The sequence below is a fragment of the Coffea arabica genome, chromosome 4c (assembly GCF_036785885.1).
Source record: "Coffea arabica cultivar ET-39 chromosome 4c, Coffea Arabica ET-39 HiFi, whole genome shotgun sequence".
Classification (NCBI taxonomy): Eukaryota; Viridiplantae; Streptophyta; class Magnoliopsida; order Gentianales; family Rubiaceae; genus Coffea; species Coffea arabica.
In genome coordinates, this window is record NC_092316.1 from 5,351,507 (window position 1) to 5,372,479 (window position 20,973).

Sequence of the window (20,973 nt, forward strand, 5' to 3'; positions counted from 1 at the left end):
CTAATTTTTATTATATTATTTATATCTCCAAATGACTTTTTCATAATATATATCATATTTATATATATTCAAAAAATAAAAATCAACAAGGCTTACGCCTAATGCCTCGAGACTTTCGGCCCGTTGGGACGGATACTAAATGTCCCGTCTAACGTTTTCGCCTTTTAAAACATTGGCATTTCCCTCCTCCTTTTGTCTCCATTGAATACGTTTGGGAATGAGTATCATGCTAGTTGATGTAATGCCCGTTATTTAGTACTAGTATTCTGGTGGCTGATGTGGAAGGACTTTGATTCCCACAATCTGTACATCATTGACCTCATTAATCTTAGGGTAAATTACATATAACCCCTATAATTTTTTTGTTTATTGTCACATAACCTTCATAACATTTCAAGACATCCATTTCACCCCCTATAATTTTATGTAAAGTGAAAACTCAATGAAATATAACCTATATGACATCATCAATTGAAATACTAATAATATTCTTACTTAACTGTTAAATCAATCGATGGCTTATCTATCTTGTATAAAAATATAGGGAGTTTATGTGGATATATACAAAAATCACTCAGTTAAATAAAAATTAAAATTTTATCACACACTTTTAAAGCACGTTTTGTATAAACAATATAACTAATTATATATTCTATCCATTTTTCACTTTACATAAAATTATAGAAGAATTATGCGCCTATTTTGAAATCTTACGAAAGTCATTTGGCATTATGTAAAATCACTGAAATTTATAAGTAATTTACCCTTGATCTTATGCTGCTTATCTTGCAAAGTTGTGTTTCAACTTTAGTCAGCAAGAGTTTTCAAATAATAACATGCAAATTACTTGTTATAATTGTATAGTCCCGCAGAACTGGAGTTTAAGCAATACATGGACAAGAAGACAAAACTCTCAGTTTTCCGGGACGAATCCCCGCCTTCCGCATCCCAATATATCCCCGTCCCTCCAAATCTTCCTTTTTAGGCGGGATATACACTGTTTTACCTCTCCAAGGAATCAAAAGTAGTAGTATCCATAAGAGGTCGCTACACTAATCAGGGCTTCCCTTTTGAGACCAAGTATATACGTATTGGACAGGTACAGCGGGCACCACCTGTTGCTGATGCCAGAGTAGTTTCAGATTAATAGGCCTTGAGCAGTCAACGCCAGCAATTTGCCAACTTCTCGTATTCATTGGTTTGTGTAGCTACCTCCGTCAATCAATTGGCTGTGGTGGAATGGCCAATTCCAGCACCAACTGGTAACTCTTTCCTCTACAAGGACTTTGTACAATCTTGAGATCAGCATTTATCCTCTGCAAACTAAAAATCTTCTCCTTGAAGATTTTCCAACTTGCAGTTCACCAGAAACCAACGACACTCGAAGCAAGAGCACCTCTTGGTGGAAACAAAGATAGGTAACATCCTTTCAAGTCTTCGGATTGATTACCTCCACCTTGCAACATCAAGATGCTGTTTCTTCTTGCTTTTCTTTAGAATGGCAGACATATTATCAATTGTATCCCCGGTTGATTGGGATTCACCAGTCAACCACTGCAGAGCCTCAGCAGCAGCATCTTTTTCTGCGTCTTTTTTGCTACCACGAGGCTGACCAACAAAGTCCAGTCCACTGAACGTGACACTGGATCGGAACTTGTTATTCTTCAGTTGCTTTGTTTTGTACATCGGTGGCTGGTGTCCTGCCCTGGCAAGCAATGTCTGAAGCTGAGATTTTGAATTATGTCCACCACCCACACTTAGCGTGCCAGTTTGTTCTCCAATTTTGGCCTTTTGCAAGGATGTTGGCATCTGGCGGCCAAAGACAAATCTACCTTCACATTGGTCCTGTGAGACGAGGAATCTCACTACTGATAAGAGATCATCATGACTGCTTATATCAAGCTTAGGATCTAGAAGCTGCCAAATGAAGACCAAGCATACGATCAGAGGCACGCAAGTTAAAAGACAACGAATATGAATAAAACAAGGATATTAAATAAATGGTGACACTGGAAGAGCACCAGCACAGAGCTACTTTATAGCGTCCTACACACCTTTTTCTGAATGAGTTCATCAAGCTCTTTCTTTAGGCTTACATATATACTTGCTAAAGTAGGTTTCATGAAGAACTCCAAGTACCCTCCCAACATTTTCAAGTGTCCATCCTATGAATAAAGGAAGATGGTCATTAAGCAGTGGGAAAATTTATATGGCAAGGACACTCGTCAACATCAATTGCCTGACTATAATGATTTTTTACAGTAGGCATGAAACTTACTAGCCCCCCTTGAGAGACATTCCCTCCAAATAAGATAACCGCAGAATCAGACACACCAGTTGAATCTCGCAAAAATACTGCATTCACCTTCACTTTTTCATTGAAAACTAACCATGGATATGGGATCTTGGGTTCCTGGGAGTTCACGGAATTCTGAGCAGAAAAAGCACCAGCAGAGAGGAAAGAGACAAGAGCCAGCATTCAAAAAAATAATTATGACTCTGATAAACCGATGGCATGCCTGTTCTAATGGGCATAATATAATAACGAATTGTAAGAAATTAAGTTGAATGAAACTTACAGAGTGCAAAAGCACTAGACCATCCTCCATTGTTTTGAGAGAAACTGACTTCTCCTTGTTCTGCAATCATGCAGCTTCCCAGTCAATGATTTGTAAATATGTGCCAATCAGTCATTAAGGGGACTTTATTTCCAAGAAGGGAAAAGATTACTTTAACATTCGACAAAGGCTGTTGGGTAAGTGGTACCAACAAAAGATCAATGTGAAAACACTCAGTGACAGGAGGGGAGGGAAGGAACAACTTACCACAATAGAGCAAATTCCAGGGAAGAGACCGGCACAGATAACTGCTCGAATGAGATGCTGATCATGGCTCCACTGGTTGCAACTTTCAATGTCATCAACAAGACCAATATCCTTGAGGAGATGAAAGAACTGCTTCCGAAGGGAATCAATTGCTTTCAAGGTCTGTGCAGAGAGAAAATTTCTCCAGCAGTACTCATATCCAGATTGTTCTTTTTCAGCTTCTTTCCAACCTTCAAAAGCCCGAACAAGGGCAAGATGATCACTGAATTCACGGGCAGAAAACTGGGCTTTAGCAGACTCAGCAAGCTGCAAGCAGTGAACAGAAGAACATTAAGGAAATTCATTTAATCTATATTTTAAAATTCACAGAAAAAATTAAATGACAGATGAAATGGGTATGATGAAAACCAGATATGCCAACTTCTAATTTGATATTTCCTTTAATTATCCTTGTTATTTGAAGTTCTTTTTCTTGGAGTTGTTGGCAAAGTTCAAAAGGAAATGAGAAGATGATTCAAAAGCTGAACACAGACCTCCATGCTAAGGAACCCTCTTCATTGAGATGCAAGACAACTTGATGAGAATGAGCACATGCTAAAACAACATTTTTGGACTATCTTTGGATTATCACTCATTGGGAAAGCAACGCAAATAGAAATTCAAAATCGAACATGTAGCAACAACTTATCTCACACATTCCAACTGTTCAACCTTCCAAATTCTGAAACCCTTGCTTACTCATTCAGATAAAATTCAGAGGTCAGAAAAAAGCAAATTGTTTGTCAAAATATCCTGCACTAAGAAACTAGACTATTTGCTGATCATATTAGCTACAAAGGTAATATAAGCAAACTACAGATTTCCAAACAACTTCACCAAGAGATAAAGCTTGTGCAAAGCTCATCTTTCTCCATTTGCATAGCTCTAAGGAAGATGGCTAATAGCTGGCAAATCGATTTCTAGAAAGGCAAAAGTATCTTACGACTGAAAAGTTGATGAACTTTATTCTTGACTCAGGAACAATGACAAAGAAAAGACCAGCCAATCTATAAAGGGCCACAGAATGTTAACTGAACTTCAATCAATGTTAGACATATTAGACCAAGAAGACATCATAAAAGTGCATATAGAAGAACATATGCTCAGAACCAGTTTCCTCCATTTTCAAAGTGTGTGTTGCAATGGCAACGGGGAGCCAAAATAGACAGTGTTAAGACTTGGCAACTGAAAGAATAGTAGTTTCTGGGAAAAAAAAGGGGGGTACAGTGACGAGAGTCAAAAGCAAGAGCTTAGTTTTACACCTTTAAGCAATTAGTGGATATAGATTTAATAAGTGGATATAGATTTAATAACATCTAGTATTGAGTCTTCCATTTTCAATTTCTACGAATAACAACAGAGATGATCAACAGTAACCACCAATTCTTACATGAGGCATACCAAGAGAGTCATTCTGCAATCTAGATTTGTCTACTTAACCAGCAACCAAGCTAAGCACAAACGATGATGCCAAAGTTTCAATTCGGACAGCTTAAGTAGACATTTAGAGCAATATAACAATGGAATTTCTACCCCCCAAGAGGAAGAAAAAAGCATTCAAGCCGAAAAAGACAAATAGCATCCTTGTGAAATGGAAATCTCATGTTACATGAGCGCCAACACAAGACAAAGATAAAGCATCTAACAAATCTTCTACTTACATCCTTCTTGTCAAATGGCATCAAAAATGGATCTCTAACGCTCAGACCAGCAACAACTGTCAATATTGGACCTAGACAGTTGAAAATAGACCCTAAGATGAGCATTTTCCCTAACTTCGGCTCCACTGGAAGCATTGACAAGTTTTTCCCTGCAGAAAAAGTATATCTTAGTACGTTTATTTTTCTATAGTGACTCCAAAAAGGAGTTCAATAGGGGGAAGAAGAAGAAGAAGAAGAAAGAGCAATACAAAGAAATAGGACACGAAAATATTTATAACTTATATTTTACCTAGCATAGTAAGATTCTCATCCTCATCTAAAGCTCCAATAATCTTAAGATATTCGATAGCATTTTGAACCTGAAATGAAAATATTAGAATTGGTGGAAACAGAGAAATAATAGAATGATACTGTCCAAGAAAAATAAGCTTCACTTCACAACACAACCAAACAAGTGTAGGAAAAATATTTACAAACTGAACATGCATGTGCCCCTACAAAAAAGAGGCTACTACTAACGGATCTCGGTAAACACTTACAGAAAGTAGCTCTGGTGGCTGTAGAGCTTTAGACAGGAACTCTGATATGCTCCCAAGTTTTAAACTTTTAATTTGTAAGCACAATGACTGCAACGGAGTTCTAAGAAGTTCTGGCAATTGATAATCTGAAAAGGCATCATGTACACATCTAGGATACAGATGGTAACACTCGCCAGGTTGAACACGCCCAGCTCTTCCTCTCCTCTGCGAAATAGGTAAACAATTTAATATGAAATAAAACATAAGAAATTCCAAATGTAACCAACTAAAATAATTTCCATGGCACACACCAGAAACCAAAGTAAAGCTACGTACTACAGCAAATGCAAATGAAAAAGAAACTTACTTGCCGAGCAGCAGCCTGTGAAATCCAAGTTGGAAGCAAACATGGAGTGTTGTTCAGCGCATCATAAGATGTCTCCTTTGCTTTACCACAGTCCACAACAAAAACAACATCATTAATGGTAATACTTGTTTCTGCCATGTTGGTAGCCAGCACTATCTTCCTCACTGCACCTTCAGGTTTATTGAAAATCAATTTCTGATATTGCAAACCAGTCAAAAGTCAGATTTGGAAACTAGACACAGTGCTTATAAAATCAAACAAAAGAAAAGATGAAATTCTGCTATCAAATAGGTTTATGATCCATAGACTTCAGCAAAATGGTGCTTCTCTAAGAAAGCCAAGAGGCTTACATTTTACATCAAAATTCAAAACAACAAATAAAGCCAAAGAGTGATCTTATGTCTACTCTCAAAGTCAATAATCTTAGAGAAAGTCTTAATTACACTAAACAGTGAGCAATCACAACACGTCTCAGCTTTAGCAATACTGTGAAAGATATAAGAATGTGGCAGATCATGATTTTACTCCTTGAATCAATTAATGAGCTTCCCCAACCACCGCAGAGGCAAATAAAGGGAAAAAGGAGCTTTAAAATGAGAAAATATGAAGTGAAAAACTACCTGTTCAGAACTGGCCATGGAACCATGGCAAGCAAGTAGCAAAACTCTGCTTGGATCACCCAAAAGGGGATGTGCTTCAAGTTGATCCTTTAGAGCATTAATATCATCCCAACCAGTCATAAAAACCAAAATGGCACCAGGCCTTTCTCTTTGACATATGTGGCAAAGTACATGCTCAATAAGATTGAATCCAATAGAATCAGGATTCCAACAAGATAGTGACTCCCGAGTCCGAGGACTATATTTCTTAAAGTCTGCAGCGTCAAGAGCATCCTGTTGCAAGTTTAACATTCAAGAAGTGACAATCCAAAACAAACAACATGACAAGCAGACAATAACCTCAGAAAGATACCTCCACAGCAGAAGCAATTTGCGTTTTTCTTTTCCTAAGAGCCTGCTTCTGCATTTTCCACATCTTGTCTTGGCCATAATTATCAATTTGATTATAAGGAGTTAATCTATACCCAATTGTTTCCAATATGTTTTCCAGAAAATGACTGCGAACTGGGTAGGTAAAACCCTGAGAATCCAAAAGTGGTGTCAAACTTAGCCTACTGAAAGGCGCGCACACACTTCAGAAGCAATTAAAATATCAAAAAGACCACAAAATGTTAGATTGGTTCCACACAGAAATAATGTAGGAGTACAGAGTCCCTGTGGAAAGAAAAGCAGAACCATGCACAAAGATCAGATCAAGAAATAAAAACCATTGGCCACTGCACACAGAATTGTCAATTCGTTATCTTACAGACAGTCAAAGTACAAAAGGAAAAAATACCCAATATTGTTTTTTCTCACCACAAATATTGTTTTATCTGTTGAAGATATGTGATCTGATATTATGGAAAGATTTGATAATATAAATATTAGGAAAGATTTGATTATAGTATCATATATTAATTAGGTATCATATGATTATAGTATCATATATTAATTAGGTAATAGTATGATTATAGTATCATATGATTATAGTATCCACTTGTGTATATATATATTTGTATATTGTGTAGTCCAAAGTGAAATAGAAGAAAAGTATTTTTTCTCTCCATTTTTCTTAGTTTACATGGTATCAGAGCCCGTCTAGGGTTCTGGGAAAAATACCACCTTTGCTTCTTGTCAATTCCAGCCTTAATTGCTGGTTCCTTTCTTATTCTCTCCAGCCTTCATTGCTGTTCCTGTTACTATACATTTTTTTCCCCCTCCTATTCAATCATGGCGGATGCTACATCCTCAACGCGGCAATTGTCTTCAACTATGGAAGAAGAACAAAGTACACGGAACACAACAGAGCTTCAAAACATCCAGGCAGCATATAGACTAAATGGAAAAAATTATTTGAAGTGGTCTCAATTGGTTCGAACATTCCTGAAAGGAAAAGGAAAGTTGAGTCATCTATTGGAAATAGTACCGGATAGTGAAACGGCGGGGTTTGAAGCATGGGAACAAGAGGATTCAATGATCATGTCTTGGTTATGGAATTCCATGATTCCTAAAATCAGCGATACATGTATGTTTCTTCCTACAGCAAAGGCAATTTGGAATGCCCTTCATCAGACATATTCCAAGGTTAATGATGCAGCTCTTATCTATGACATCAAGACAAAGACAACTGGAGCAAAACAAGGGACAAAAACAGTGACGGAGTATGCCAATTTTCTGCAAAACCAGTGGCAGGAACTGGATTATTACAGGGCACTTGATTTGAACTGTAGCAAATGTGCAGTGTTTATCAAGAAGTTCATAGAAAGGGATCGAGTTTATGATTTTTTGGCTGGCCTAAACTCTGAATTCGATCTTGTACGAATTCAAATTCTGGGCAGGCCAGAGTTTCCTTCTTTAACAGAAGCAATATCCCAAGTACGTGGAGAAGAAAGTCACAGGGGTATTATGTTAGAGCTACCTTCAATAGAAAATTCAGCCCTTTTAAGTTCCAAATCTCAGCGGTTGGTACTGAACAAGGTTGCTGCGGACAAGACCAATCAAACAAGTGGGCAAAAGAATCGCGAGGAGTTGTGGTGCACATACTACAAGAAACCACAACACACCATAGATCAATGCTGGAAACTACATGGGAAACCACCCACTCGTGAATGGGGACAAAAAGGTGGCCAGCAAAGGCAGGCTCATATGTCGGTTCAAGATCCAACTCAAGTGATTGGAGGGTTTAGTATGGAGGAAATTGAGAAGCTTAAAAGTATGTTAGAGACAATTGACAAACCAGCAACTAACAATTCTCAATCAAGGAATCCGGGTATGTGTTCATTGACACTTTCAGGTAAGGCTCTAGTCTCTTTTGCATTTAGTGTTTTAGGCAATGAGCTTAGGAATGTCTGGATTCTTGACTCTGGTGCTACGGACCATATGACTCATATTTCAAATAAATTCAAAACCTATAATCCCTGTCCTAGCAATAGAAAGATTGTTGTTGCAGATGGTACTACAACCACTGTGGCAGGTATCGGAGATGTCCAAGTTACTCCAAATTTGATTCTTAAAAATGTTCTTCATGTTCCTCGATTATCTACAAATTTGGTTTCTGTAAAAAAACTTGCCAAGGATCTAGCTGGCTCTGTTATATTTGATGAATCCTGTTGTGACTTTCAGGACCGGGGCTCGGGGAAGAGGATTGGACTAGCTAAGAAGCAAGATGGACTCTATTACTTGGATACATCAAGTCAACCAGAATTTAGTAAATCTGCCCTGTCCACATTGTCTTCACCCTCCAATAAAGATGTCATCTGGTTACATCATAGACGTCTAGGTCATGTGTCTTTTTCTGCATTAAAAATAATGTTTCCTTCCTTGTTCAAGGGATTTGATGTTCAGTCTTTTCATTGTGATATTTGCGAGTATGCTAAACACACTCGTGTACCATTTCCTATCAGTAATAAACGATCGTCTTCTCCTTTCTTTTTAATCCATAGTGATATTTGGGGGCCATCAACTATTCCAAACATCTCAGGGTCTAAGTGGTTTGCCACATTTATCGATGACTGCACAAGAGTCTCTTGGATCTATTTACTCAAAAATAAGTCTGATTTGAGTTATATTTTCCCTGTTTTTCATGCAATGATTCAAAATCAATTTGGCACCAAGATAAAACACATTCGTTCAGATAATGCTCGTGATTATTTCAATCAAACCTTGAGTTAGTTTTTCCAAAAAGAAGGAATCATACATGAATCATCCTGTATTGCCACTCCACAACAAAATGGAGTGGCAGAACGGAAAAACCGACATCTTCTTGAGTGCACTAGAGCCTTACTGTTTGAACAAAGTATGCCAAAAGCATATTGGGGAGAAGCTGTACTCACATCAGCTTATGTCATAAATAGAATTCCTTCCAAGGTCTTGGGGTTTCAAAGTCCACTAGAGAACCTATCCAAATTTTACCCCAATATTCGATCTTCCTTTAATCTCACTCCTCGAGTTTTTGGATGTACTTCCTTTGTTCATGTCCATAGTCATAACCGTGGGAAGTTAGATCCTCGTGCTCTTAAGTGTGTCTTCGTGGGGTACTCATCTACTCAAAAGGGTTACAAATGTTATCATCCACCTACTAGAAAACTCTATGTCTCGGCAGATGTTACATTTGTTGAAAATAAGCCCTATTTTATCACTCCTTATCTTCAGGGGGAGTTAGATACACTTGAAGATAAGGAGTTAAAATTTCCCTCCTTAGAGTTGACCACATCTGAGTCATCCAAATCTGAATTCCAAGAGTCAATTCTTCAATCTGATGTGGTAGAAGAAAAAAAGGAAGACCGTAAAATCTATGACTGGTTCCAGTTTGACCAAGTGTATACAAGGAAAGGAGATCCCATCGTGGTTACAAGGCAAGAACAATCCTCTAAACCAAGCTCCAAGAATGAGGTAACAATGAGTGAATCAAATCTGAATTCTACACCACCGACCGACCATTCTTCCAGCTCTAAATCACCTTGTCCTGAGCCTCTTAGCCTTGACCAGGACCTACATCTACCTATTGCTGTAAGGAAAAAACCCCGAGAATGCACCAAAAGACCCCTATATCCATTGTCTCACTTTGTGTCTTTTGAGAAGTTTTCCCCGAGCCATCAAAGCTTCCTTTCCACCTTAAATACAGTCTCTATTCCTAGCTCATTGTCTGAAGCATTATCAAAGAAAGAATGGAGACTTGCTATGGAAGTAGAAATGGATGCATTAGAGAAGAATGGGACCTGGGAATTAGTTGATTTACCAAAGAACAAGAAAGTAGTGGGCTGTAAATGGGTGTATGCAGTAAAGTTTAAAGCAGATGGGTTCCTAGAACGCTACAAGGCAAGGTTAGTCACGAAAGGATACACACAGACATATGGAGTAGATTATCGGGAAACATTTACTCCAGTAGCAAAGATGAATACAGTGAGAATTCTGCTATCCTTGGCTGTTAATTTTGATTGGGAATTACAGCAATACGATGTGAAGAATGCTTTTCTTCATGGAGAGTTAGAAGAGGAGATTTATATGAGCATTCCACCGGGATTCAGTGGGGTTGACAAGAACAAGGTTTGTCGGTTAAAAAAGGCATTATATGGGCTGAAACAATCCCCACGTGCTTGGTTTGGACGATTTGCCAAGGTAATAATAGCTAATGGTTACAAGCAAAATCAAGGAGATCATACCCTGTTCATCAAGCATTCAGCCTTGGGGGGAGTTACTGTTTTGATTGTATACGTAGATGACATCATAGTGACAGGAAACGATGAAGTAGAGAAGAAAACTTTGAAGTGGTGCCTAGCCAAGGAATTTGAAATAAAGGATTTAGGAAAATTGAAGTATTTTCTGGGAATTGAAGTGGCTCGATCAAGGCAGGGAATTTTTATTTCTCAACAGAAGTATGTTATGGACCTGCTCAAGGAAACAGGCATGACAGCAAGCAAACCAGTTGGAACTCCCATTGAGCAGAATCACAAATTAAGTGAGGCTCATGGAGATACAGCTGTGGACAGAGAGATGTACCAAAGACTTGTTGGGAAACTCATTTATCTCGCACATACTAGGCCAGATATAGCTTACTCAGTCAGTGTTATTAGTCAGTTTATGCATGATCCTAGAGCAGTTCATCTACAAGCAGTTTATCGAGTGCTTCATTACTTAAAGGCACATCCAGGGAAGGGAATTTTATTAAAAAAGGGTCCTGAAATTGATCTGGCAGTTTACACAGATGCAGACTTTGCAGGGTCTCCAGTTGACAGGCGATCAACTTCAGGATATTGTACATTTCTTGGAGGAAACTTAATATCCTGGAGAAGCAAGAAACAAAGTGTGGTAGCAAGGTCAAGTGCTGAAGCAGAGTTCAGGGCTATGGCAGCAGGGGTATGTGAATTATTGTGGGTTAAAATTATCCTAGAAGACTTGAGGATTCAATGGAGCAAACCGATGAAGCTATATTGTGATAACAAATCTGCTATAAGTATAGCTCACAACCCAGTGCAACATGATCGGATGAAGCACATAGAGATAGACAGGCACTTTATTAAAGAGAAGCTAGAAAGTGGACTGATTTGTACTCCATATGTTCCGACAGGACTTCAACTTGCAGATGTGATGACAAAGGGACTGTGTAGCAACATGTTTCATGAAAGTGTTGTCAAGCTGGGAATGGAAGATCTATATTCACCAGCTTGAGGGGGAGTGTTGAAGATATGTGATCTGATATTATGGAAAGATTTGATAATATAAATATTAGGAAAGATTTGATTATAGTATCATATATTAATTAGGTATCATATATTAATTAGGTAATAGTATGATTATAGTATCATATGATTATAGTATCCACTTGTGTATATATATATTTGTATATTGTGTAGTCCAAAGTGAAATAGAAGAAAAGTATTTTTTCTCTCCATTTTTCTTAGTTTACATTATCTTCACCACAATATTTCTTATCCTCTTATATATAGGGCATAGCTAAAGGGGCTTCAACTCACTATACCAACAGACAAGTTCAAACTCTGAAGGATATAAGCACAAAAAAAATCAAGATATTAGCACAGGGCAAAAAGTCAATAATGGATTTTTCATAGGATAAATAAATTGACATTTCTGCATCACATTCGCAGGTAAATTCAAGAAATCAGCCTGGAGGAAAAGAAAATGTCGCAGTTGATAGATGCAACAGTTTAAGCATCATACTCACTGGAATATGGATCATTGGAGCACCACCAAAGTAGGAGGAAAAGAGCTCCGCATTAAGAGTTGCACTCATCAATACCAATCGCAGTTCTGGTCGACGAGGAAGAAGATCCTTCAGGACAATTAAAAGAAAATCTGCAGCAGGTGAAGACATGGTAAGAAACACTCTCTTTTCTAATGACTACAGAAAGACCACAAAAATACAGAGCAAAGAGGGCATTAATTATGATATTACCTTCATTCATTCCACGTTCATGAATCTCATCCACAATAACATGAGTAACACCTTGCAGATTTCTGTCAACAAGTAGTCTCCTCAAAAGAATGCCAGTAGTGCAAAACAGAAGGCGAGTATCTCTTCCTTTCATTCCCTCAAGCCTAACTTTATAACCAACCTTAAAAATGATGAACCAGCAAATAGAAGAGAGTTACCAATGAAGTCCCAGGATAAACTACTTAAATTAAACACCAGAATGTCCAAAGCGCTCACAGAGTCTCCTAAATTCTCCCCTCTTTCTGCAGCAACTCTTTCAGCAACAGCCATTGCAGAGATTCGTCTAGGCTGGGTACAAATAATACTGCAAAAAGCCCCACAACTTGCTTCAGTCTCAGATTCTAAAATGTACTGAGGCAATTGTGTGGTTTTACCACAACCAGTTTCACCAGACACAACTACCACCTGCAAAATAGATTCAAACACAACCATATCACCTAAGAAATCCTGTACTCTACTAAAAATATGAATAACGTTAACGCGGGGAAGGGAACAATGAGAATGAAGATCTTCATTGACAGAGAAAATATCATCCTACAAACAGAAATTCCCAAATTTAAGTAGCAAATATGTTATCAAAAAGAAAGTGGGACGAAAAAAAGCATCATGAAACATGACACTATACTTATGAGTAGTCATCGACATGCCTCGACATTGACCATAATCCTTCTCTTTAGTTATCGAGCAACATAATACCCACACAATGCAGGGAAATGAAGACTAACAGATGCCAAACTTCCATGATGACCCAATTAGTAGCCATGAGAAATTAAAATACTGAATAAGAATTCTGTGTTGTTGTACTTATTCGAAAAGCAACATGCAGCATATCGAGCGAGCAAAAAGCAATAACCTGATTTCTGGAAATGGCATGTAGCAGTGCCTCTTTTTCTTTATAAGCAGGCAGACTCCTTCGAAACTCTTGCATCTTTTGGCCTTCAGAAGATTCCTGTCATTAAGACAGAAAAGTACAGAAAAGTAATGAATTAATCATGCTTGCAGGAAGCAGATACGCAAGGCAAATTGACATTAAGAAAAAAAAAAAAAAAAGAAGTAAGATCCTACAATTTCATTGACTAATTTTTTAATTAGTTACAATACTTTGAGCAATATTTTGGTAGGAACAGGAAAATGCATGACGTCTGAATCTCTTCAGCCATAATTGAATGACAAGGAGTACCATCATGTTTGTGAGAACTAAAAAAAAACTTGGACCGAAATCAAGTTCAATGGCACAAAACTATTAGTAATGGGCTTAATTGAGCAAAAAGCTTATTCAACAAATCAACTGATTTGCTTAAAGAAGGATGAAAAGTTGAAAATTTAGAGACAAGAAGTACGAAGTAAAACTCAATTTTATTACAGTACATAAATTCTAGAAGATATTATTCCTCCAAATTCTAAGGATAATGAAAACCTGCCAATCCTGTTGTCTATTACGCATGTCCAAGCTACGTCGCTGGAGAATTCTCTCAGCAACAACACTTCGTGTAGGGGACTCCTGACACTCTGAAAGATCATCATTAGCTGAAAGCTTGTCACTGCTCCTTGGAAGGGAACTGTGTCCAAAGGTTTCCTTATTCTTGGCCTTTCTAGAAAGGTATGCTTTTAAATAAGTGTCAACTCGACCTACCAACCCAGATGGCAATACCACCTACAAGTTTTAAAAATGTGCACATTAAGTACAAGAGATTTAAGGAATGGGGTCAACAGAATCTAAACCTACTTCTGTCTCTGACCTTGCAACAGGAAGCAATCTAAGAAATGGAAGAGTATTGCACCACGACATACCTCCCTCTGTGGTCGCTTGTCATCAAGGTCTGATCTGTAATTAGGCAATGGGACTTTGCTGAAGGCAATTACTTTGGAGTATTGACGACTGCAATAAGATAGCCAAATTACATTGAAAACACAAAGCAGAAAAAGAAAAAAGACAAATTTATTTGTAGGAGAATATTAACATGCCTATATAAGCCCATTCTTGTTGCCAGGACTGAGAGGTGCTCAAAATCTCGTCGATCTTTCCTCTCCCTTGATACCAGTTCTTGTTGATCTTCATTGTGCATAAGCCTGGTAAGCTTCCTCCTCCATTCTTCAATATTGTCAAGGGTTGAAGGACACTGGTGATGAAATACGAAGCATTGGAGGAAAATGTGCTGACAATCCATATGACAAGTACTTTGCTTCTAGGAACATGTTTTTTTTTTTTCTCTTTTTTTTTTCCTTTTTCTTTTAAGTTCATGGTGAAGCCATAGTGAATAAGATGAAAACATTTTGTCATATGTCATACTAAATCATATAATCATAATAGTCTATTACAAGTAAGCACACCAAATGACTACCATTATACCAGTTCAAATTGCAGTTTTCCTGCCTAAAAGAAGCAGACATTCAACTGAAACACAAATTAATCTCTCCAGTTATTGAGCAGAAATAGCAAATGCATTGCAGAGAAAATGAGTTGTTCTCGTCAGAAAATATGGAGCATACAGAAAGAAAACCAAATCAAGCAACTAAAAATGTAGGAGTTTATAGCTTCAAATAAGCTACCATACTCTTAAACTCAAAAAAAAAAAAAAAATTTGCATTAACATTAAATGTAAAATAAATGGGACGCTGAGGAAACTTTTCAACTTCAATTTTCTCAAACTGTCTCTTTTCCATGAACATACAAATTCCAATGTTAGATGTCCAATGCTTTAGCAATTACCTTTCGTTTTCCAATTTTATCATTCATGAATAACTTGTATGGCGACTGTTATACCTCTATTTGAAGAGCTTTTTTTGTGTGTGAGTTTAAAGACGACATAGGAGGAGGGTGCAACACTTGAGACACATCCGTCAAAAACATTTTAGAATATCTGCGCCAATTCCAGATAATTACTCATCAAAAGCTATAACTTTTATCATCTCATATCATCAAGTTCATCATTTTACTGTTTCAAAAACTTCCAATGGCCCAAAAAGAAAAGAAGAACAACATCCAAAATAGCATGTCAATTCCCATAAATATTATAGCTCATTCCTATAGCAACCAAACATACCTAGACCAAATATAACTACATATCAGTAACTAACACAAGCCAAATCATCACATGAGGAAAGAAGCTCGAGTTTGCGGACTAAATGAAAAAGTACAGATGAGCCCTTCGAGTCATATTGGCATAAACAAAATTAAAAGGAAGTAAATGTACAAAAAATGCACGGTATAACTAAATTTCGATAAACCCAATTCAGCACAGCTTATGAAAATCTAGAACTCACCATTTCTCTAGACCCATTTCCGCGATCAGACTCGTAATCATCCTCCTCTGAAGCATACTCATCATAAGCAAACCTCCCGTACCCCGCACTCTGCTGATAAAAATAAGGTGGGGGAATTGAAAAAGAAGAAGAATAACCATCTTTCCTAATCCGCTTCACCACAACAGAGCCGGAAGAAGAAGAGCGGGAGGCGGAGCAAGTGCAACTAGTTAAGACCAAGCCAGCCCTGAAGCTGTGGTTTTGAGGCACGAGACGACGGCGCAACAGAATAGGATTTTGAGAATAAAAATGGCACCCACGATTGATTAAGTGGAAAGAAGACATGGGTTTGGTCAGAAGTGGGATGGCCTTGAGTCTTAGACCACGAACTAAAAATGGAGAATAACTAGGCATGGTAAAGTGACTAAACACTCTACAAAGTTTTAATTTTTAAGGGCTGATATTCTTCAGAGTAGTTTCCATTGAGAATTTGAGCTGATTAATATCACTGTTGGGGGTTTTAGGCCCCTTAGGGTTTAAGGGAGTGGGAGAGGGGGGGATTTGAGGATTGAGGAGGGAAGCAGGTGGTTACAGGCAGTTGTTGGCTGGCTCTGGTGTTGTGGCTTGTGAGTGCTGCTGCTATTATTCTTTGGGCCTTAGGATTGGGCAGATGAAAACACCAAAATTTAAACTGATGTGTAATTTGCAGGATCACTTGCAGTTCTTACCCATCACTATTACTCCTTTTACATTTGGTTGATGATTTTTAGATTATTTTCCTTCTGGTGGGATGGATGATCATTTGGGTAAAATCCTAAGTAACATTTATTTAGGTTACATCATACTAACATTTTCCCTATGAATTTCCTAAATGCTCCTCTTTGTTATACCTAACCTGCTTGCCATTGCCAGCTCTAGGCTTCAGCCATCGTTTTGGTTCTAAATTGGTACATGGAAAGTTACAACAAAGTGTTGCAATGAAAACGTCTTGGAATAACTTAATTGTACTCGATTTTTGAACAATTCAAAGACTCAGAATTATACAAGTCAATCAAATATCTTGAGACTCAATCAACGAATACGCAAGCTCCCGTGGGTAGTTCGGTTGAGACTGGTAGTCTGTAGTTACAGTACGATCTCAGGTTTGATCCCCACGTGCTACCATTACTGCTCATTTTTGAAGCGAGCTCTGCCTAACCTGAGATAATTAGTTTGAATGATTTCGAGATATCCTTCAGACCCGAAAAAAAAAAATCAACGAATACGTAAAGTTTTATTGAACTTTTTTTTATAGTATTATAAGAATTTTTTTCTTTTTTATATCATAGAATAATAATAATAATTCAAATTTAATTCTAGATTAATCTTATATATATTGTCAAAACTTAAACTTGATTGATATATAAAATTAAAAAATTAATTTTATATATAATAACAATATATACACTAACAAAATTTAATTGTAGAAATAGTCTTATATACACCAACCCAGCTCAAATTGAATTATCCAAATTTTTTTTGTCAAGAAATAAGCTTGATTAGGTTAGGAGTCAGGACACACCTTAGCCCAACCCGCCTAGACTGCATCATTGCAAGCCCTCAGGCCTCAGTTCGGAAATTTCTTGGAGTACCCAAATTGCCCCCCAAACCCCCAAAACGAAATTTTCAATTTCCAGAACCCTCCGCTTCTTTTCCACTCTGCACACTCTCCCCTCTCCCTCGCTGAAGTCTAGGGTTTTTCTCCACTCTTCGATTTTCAGACTCAACAATGGCCGCTCCGGCAGCAGTCGCCTCCGCCCCACGCGCATCCTCATCAAAGACCGATACTTTCGTCGACAACAAGCGAAAAGACGACATCCGAATGGCTAACATCTCCGCCGCCCAATCTGTGGCTGATGCTGTTCGCACAAGCTTAGGCCCCAAGGGCATGGATAAAATGATCTCCACAGCCAACGGCGAAGTAATTATTACCAATGATGGCGCCACCATTCTTAACAAAATGGAAGTCCTTCAACCCGCCGCTAAGTTCCTCGTCGAGCTTTCCAAATCTCAAGATGTCGTGGCCGGTGATGGTACTACTACCGTTGTCGTTATTGCAGGAGCACTGTTAAAATCCTGTCTCTCCCTCCTCACATCCGGCATTCACCCAACGATCATCTCCGATGCCCTACATAAAGCTTCAGTGAAAGCTGTTGAGGTCCTCACAGCGATGGCTGTTCCAGTTGAGCTCTCGGACCGCGAATCGCTCGTGAAGTCAGCGAGCACGGCATTGAATTCGAAGGTAGTTTCGCAATATTCCACCCTCTTAGCTCCTTTAGCTGTTGATGCTGTGCTTTCTGTTGTGGACCCTGCTAAACCTGATTTAGTTGATTTGAGGGATATCAAAATTGTCAAGAAACTAGGGGGTACGGTTGATGATACTGAATTGGTGAAAGGCCTAGTTTTTGATAAGAAGGTTAGTCATGCTGCTGGCGGGCCGACTAGAGTTGAAAATGCTAAGATTGCTGTAATACAGTTTCAGATTTCGCCTCCCAAAACTGATATTGAGCAAAGTATTGTGGTCTCAGATTATACCCAGATGGATAGGATTTTGAAGGAAGAGAGGAATTATATTCTGGGGATGATTAAGAAGATTAAGGCAACTGGATGTAATGTCTTGTTGATTCAGAAGAGTATTTTGAGGGATGCAGTGACAGACTTGTCATTGCATTATTTGGCTAAGGCAAAGATTTTGGTGATCAAGGATGTGGAGAGGGATGAGATTGAGTTTATCACCAAGACGTTGAATTGTCTGCCAATTGCTAATATTGAGCATTTCAAGGCAGAGAAGTTGGGCTTTGCAGAATTGGTGGAGGAGGTCTCGCTTGGAGATGGTGGGAAGCTTGTTAAAATTACGGGGATTAAGGATATGGGAAGAACTACCAGTGTGCTAGTTCGTGGATCAAATCAGTTGGTCATTGATGAGGCTGAGAGGAGCTTGCATGATGCCCTGTGTGTGGTTAGGTGCTTGGTGAACAAGAAGTTTTTGATTGCTGGTGGCGGGGCACCTGAGATTGAACTATCAAGACAGTTGGGTGCTTGGGCAAAGGTATTGCAGGGAATGGAGGGTTACTGTGTGAGATCATTTGCTGAGGCTCTTGAGGTGATTCCTTATACATTGGCTGAAAATGCTGGGTTGAATCCGATTGCTATTGTTACTGAACTGAGGAATAGGCATGCACAGGGTGAAATTAATGCTGGTATCAATGTGAGGAAAGGTCAGATAACTAACATCTTGGAGGAGAATGTGGTACAGCCACTGTTGGTGAGCACTAGTGCAATTGCCTTGGCGACAGAGTGTGTGCGGATGATTTTGAAGATTGATGACATTGTTACCGTAAGGTAGAGCTGAACAGACAGTGAATGTGGTCCATGAGAAAGCTGTCTGTGTTTTGGTTACTTCAGCTGATAGTACTAGTGGTTTCATTACTTTTTTTATTTTATGTCTAAAAAGGGATTTTGGGGTTATTTTTGTCAGCTATTGTTGAATCTGACCTCTTTGTTGCTTTAATGATCCTCATGGTTACTGTTTATTATTGTATGCTTAGGATGTATGTTTTTCTTTCATTGGCTGGATGAATTGCTCAAATACAAGCTTGGTGGAATCATTTCAGATTTCATTCTCTTGTTAATTTTACTTTCTTCGACATGATTAATGATATGACATGGTTGTTTTTCAACTTTTACATGGATACACAAAATTTGTATGTTGTAATGTATTTGTATACAAGTAAGGTATGTGTTACAAGAACTAGGCTATGTTCTGCAAATGCTACTTGTATGTTATTGTTGTTTACGCAAATGACATAGAGTAAGAGCTGAAATATTTTGTTAGTTTCTTCTTAGATAGGTGGAGTTGGGAATAGGATCTTCTAGCCCAGTCATTTGGAATGTTTCTCCAGATTGTCAGATGCTATGGCTTTCAGATTAGTCAGTGAAAGTAGGTACAATTTTTCAAAATTTTGTTTCTAGGTGAAACGATTAAGATCTTTGAAACTTCTACTTGTAAGCATATGTTACATGGAGGCAGGAGGGTGCTTGAGATCTGTTCTTGAAATATATTTTAATTAACATTGTAGAGGCAGAAGTTAGTTAAATTATCTGAAGACTACTTGGTATAGCATATCATCTTGTAATCTGTGTATATGAATGAACATATACACTTTTGACCAAATTTGGATTTCGATCATCATGGTTTATTTTCATGGTGTCATTGCCTGGAAATGAGACTTTGTTAGGTTAGTGTATTGTATGTGTTTCTATGTATGTATGAGGGCAATCTCTGTAATCAGGGGTGTAATTTCACTTCTGCAGGATGTTCACATCTAAGGGTACAACTTTATTAGCCTTTTTATCTGATTGACGTGTTTAGAAGCAAAAGTTATTATAATTTGTTTCAGGAGTTGGTCTGACGAAATTGTTCACATGATTTCTTTCAAAGATATTTTGTTTTCTTCAGCTGGCATCAATATTGAAATAAGTGTCGAGATGGTATTTTAAAGTTATAGTGTTGTACTTGTCTACTGTCTAGGATCGATGATTGGGAGCACTCTAGATAGTTTGTATGTGACCCAGAGCAAGAGTTGTGTCTAGTTTTTGCGGCGGTTTCCCAACTGTAGTTGCTAGATTACTGCAAAATTTTGGTGATATTGATGGTCTGGGGCTAGACCTACAGCTTAATGGTTGACATAGCCTTTTCTTTCAAAATTTTTGCCACCCTTTTATATACCTCAATATATGGCATACGTATTCCTTGACGGATCTGAAATGTATTAATGCTACTGGGACTTGGATATCTGTTATCATCTGTACCAGTAAAAAGTTTGACCAAGATCCTTTTTCTCCCCTTCCTTGAATGTGTTTGCATAAAGCTTAGAAGCACCTTACCATCTGTAAGTCGGTGGATTCTCTTGACCTATCTGAATAAGAATTCTGAACTATGATCAAGTGATGAGACTAACATGGCTTCGGCTATTCGACCGGTGGTAATGGGCGTTATGTGATTGTTGCTATCCGTCGTCCAAAGAAAAATGGAAATTAAAAGAAGCCCACTTGGACTCGAAATTGGATTCTGAGGTCTGATACGGTCTGTTGGCGACTTAGCGGCTAGCGCATGCTATTGATGGAACAAGTGTTTGGAGATTTGGTTTAGGGACTGTTGACTGATATATTATTTCATTAATTATCATACAAAGATATTTGTGCTTGTATGTTCATGCATCGAACAG

The 20,973-nt window shown here is 38.1% G+C and overlaps 2 protein-coding genes across 3 annotated transcripts; one reads left to right on the forward strand and one right to left on the reverse strand.

Annotated features, from left to right (window-relative positions):
- Positions 1-821: 821 nt before the first annotated feature.
- Positions 822-16,319, reverse strand: LOC113742305 (DExH-box ATP-dependent RNA helicase DExH3). 2 transcript variants are annotated; one of them, XM_027270120.2, is made up of 19 exons: positions 15,728-16,319; positions 14,429-14,583; positions 14,255-14,342; positions 13,881-14,117; positions 13,317-13,412; positions 12,680-12,868; positions 12,425-12,584; positions 12,194-12,324; positions 6,383-6,550; positions 6,031-6,303; positions 5,411-5,605; positions 5,065-5,268; positions 4,815-4,884; positions 4,526-4,674; positions 2,826-3,131; positions 2,580-2,639; positions 2,279-2,431; positions 2,055-2,165; positions 822-1,917 (listed from the first exon to the last, which is right to left on the reverse strand). In XM_027270120.2, exons 1-19 carry the CDS (start codon positions 16,118-16,120, stop codon positions 1,447-1,449), a joined length of 3,609 nt encoding a protein of 1,202 aa, XP_027125921.2. In that variant the 5' UTR covers positions 16,121-16,319; the 3' UTR covers positions 822-1,446. The 2 variants fall into 2 exon arrangements, with proteins under 2 accessions (XP_027125921.2, XP_027125922.2); XM_027270121.2 differs by lacking the exons at positions 2,055-2,165; positions 2,279-2,431 and having other exon boundaries at positions 1,346-1,917; positions 15,728-16,255.
- A 1,034-nt stretch (positions 16,320-17,353) lies between these two features.
- LOC113740169 (T-complex protein 1 subunit delta) lies at positions 17,354-19,365 on the forward strand. Its single transcript, XM_027267693.2, has one exon. The coding sequence runs from the start codon at positions 17,475-17,477 to the stop codon at positions 19,089-19,091; it is 1,617 nt and encodes a 538-aa protein (XP_027123494.2). The 5' UTR covers positions 17,354-17,474; the 3' UTR covers positions 19,092-19,365.
- The last annotated feature ends 1,608 nt before the right edge of the window (positions 19,366-20,973 follow it).